At 56.9% G+C, this 1342-nt stretch overlaps 1 protein-coding gene across 1 annotated transcript in view; it reads left to right on the forward strand.

Annotated features, from left to right (window-relative positions):
* The window catches only part of RFC5 (replication factor C (activator 1) 5, 36.5kDa), a gene marked incomplete at its 5' end in the record, with an annotated part of 27753 nt that overhangs the window by 324 nt on the left and 26087 nt on the right, over positions 1–1342 (forward strand). Inside the window, 1 exon segment of the mRNA XM_009886086.1 lies at positions 385–988. Coding sequence (XP_009884388.1) covers positions 385–988 — 604 coding nt within the window.

A 1342-nucleotide genomic window follows, 5' to 3' on the forward strand; every position in this document is an offset into this window, starting at 1 on the left:
GGACACCCCCAACCCACCCCACCCGGGGGAACCCCACTGGCTGGAGAGCCCCCGTGGCGTCACACAGGGCTTTTCCCACCAAATCCCCCGTCAAATTACCCCACGAGGCTTTATCGGGCCGTCGGCCATCGGCCACGAGTGCTAAATCGCTGCCCCAGCTTCTTGCTGACCCCTTAAATTCGGGGTTGTCTCGGTTCGCCTGACAGGTTGGGTGCCGCTCCGCAGGCACAGGGCCTTTCTGATGGCAATGGGTTTAGTTCTTTGTTACTATCATCATCATCATCATTATTATTATGGCGAACAGCATCTCTGCCTCTGTGATGGACAGGTCCATCCTTCAGACTTCACCTCTCCAGGAGCCTCCGTCTTTCTTTCCTGTGAAAGAGCATCTCTGCCAACACAGCCATCTCTGCCACCACCATCATCTCTGCCGTCATCATCATCTCTGCCACCACTATCTCTGCCATCATCATCATCTCTGCCACCCCTATCTCTTCCGCCACCACCATTTCTGCTGCCACCACCATCTCTGCTGTCATCGTCGTCTCTGCTGCCACCACCACCTCTGCCATCATCGTTGTCTCTGCCATCATCATCATCTCTGCCACCATCACCTCTACCACCACCATCACCTCTGCCAACATTGCCATCTCTGCCACTACTGCCATCTCTGCCAACATCTCTACCACCACTGCCAACATCTCCACCATCATCTCTGCCACCGCCATCGCCATCCCTACTGCCGCCATCACCTCTGCCACCACCACCACCATCTCTGCCACCACCACCGCCTCTGCCACCGTTGTCATCTCTGCCACCACTGTCACCACCATCATCCCTGCTGCCATCATCTCTGCCGCCGCTGCCATCATGTCTGCCACTGCCGTCTCTGCCACCACCATCTCTGCCACCAGCGACCTGAAATTCCCTCGTCCTCTTCCGAAGGGACGCGCGCGATGCCTCGGGGCTGTTGACGCACCCATGGATGGTGCTATAACCTTATGGGGCTGTTTCCCAAGCGGGACGTGACCCACCAGTCCCCTTTCCAAGAGCTGTAATGAAGGGATAGAGTGTACCATCAGCAAGTTTGCTGATGACACAAAACTGGGAGGAGTGGCTGACACGCCAGAAGGCTGTGCTGCCTTACAGTGTGACCTCGCCAGGCTGGAGAGTTGGGCAGAAAGAAACCTTATGAAGTTCAACTCAAGATTTATTAATGATAGGGCATGGGGGGGGAGGAGGGGGTAAGAAACCCCTGGAAGAAGCAATTTGGAAGGACAAGAGCCTGCTGCGGGTGGAGGCGGGCACGAGGAGGGGGCAAGCAGCTCCGGCCCCACTGCGT

The sequence above is a fragment of the Charadrius vociferus genome, unplaced genomic scaffold (assembly GCF_000708025.1).
Source record: "Charadrius vociferus isolate BGI_N301 unplaced genomic scaffold, ASM70802v2 scaffold1315, whole genome shotgun sequence".
NCBI lineage: Eukaryota > Metazoa > Chordata > Aves > Charadriiformes > Charadriidae > Charadrius > Charadrius vociferus.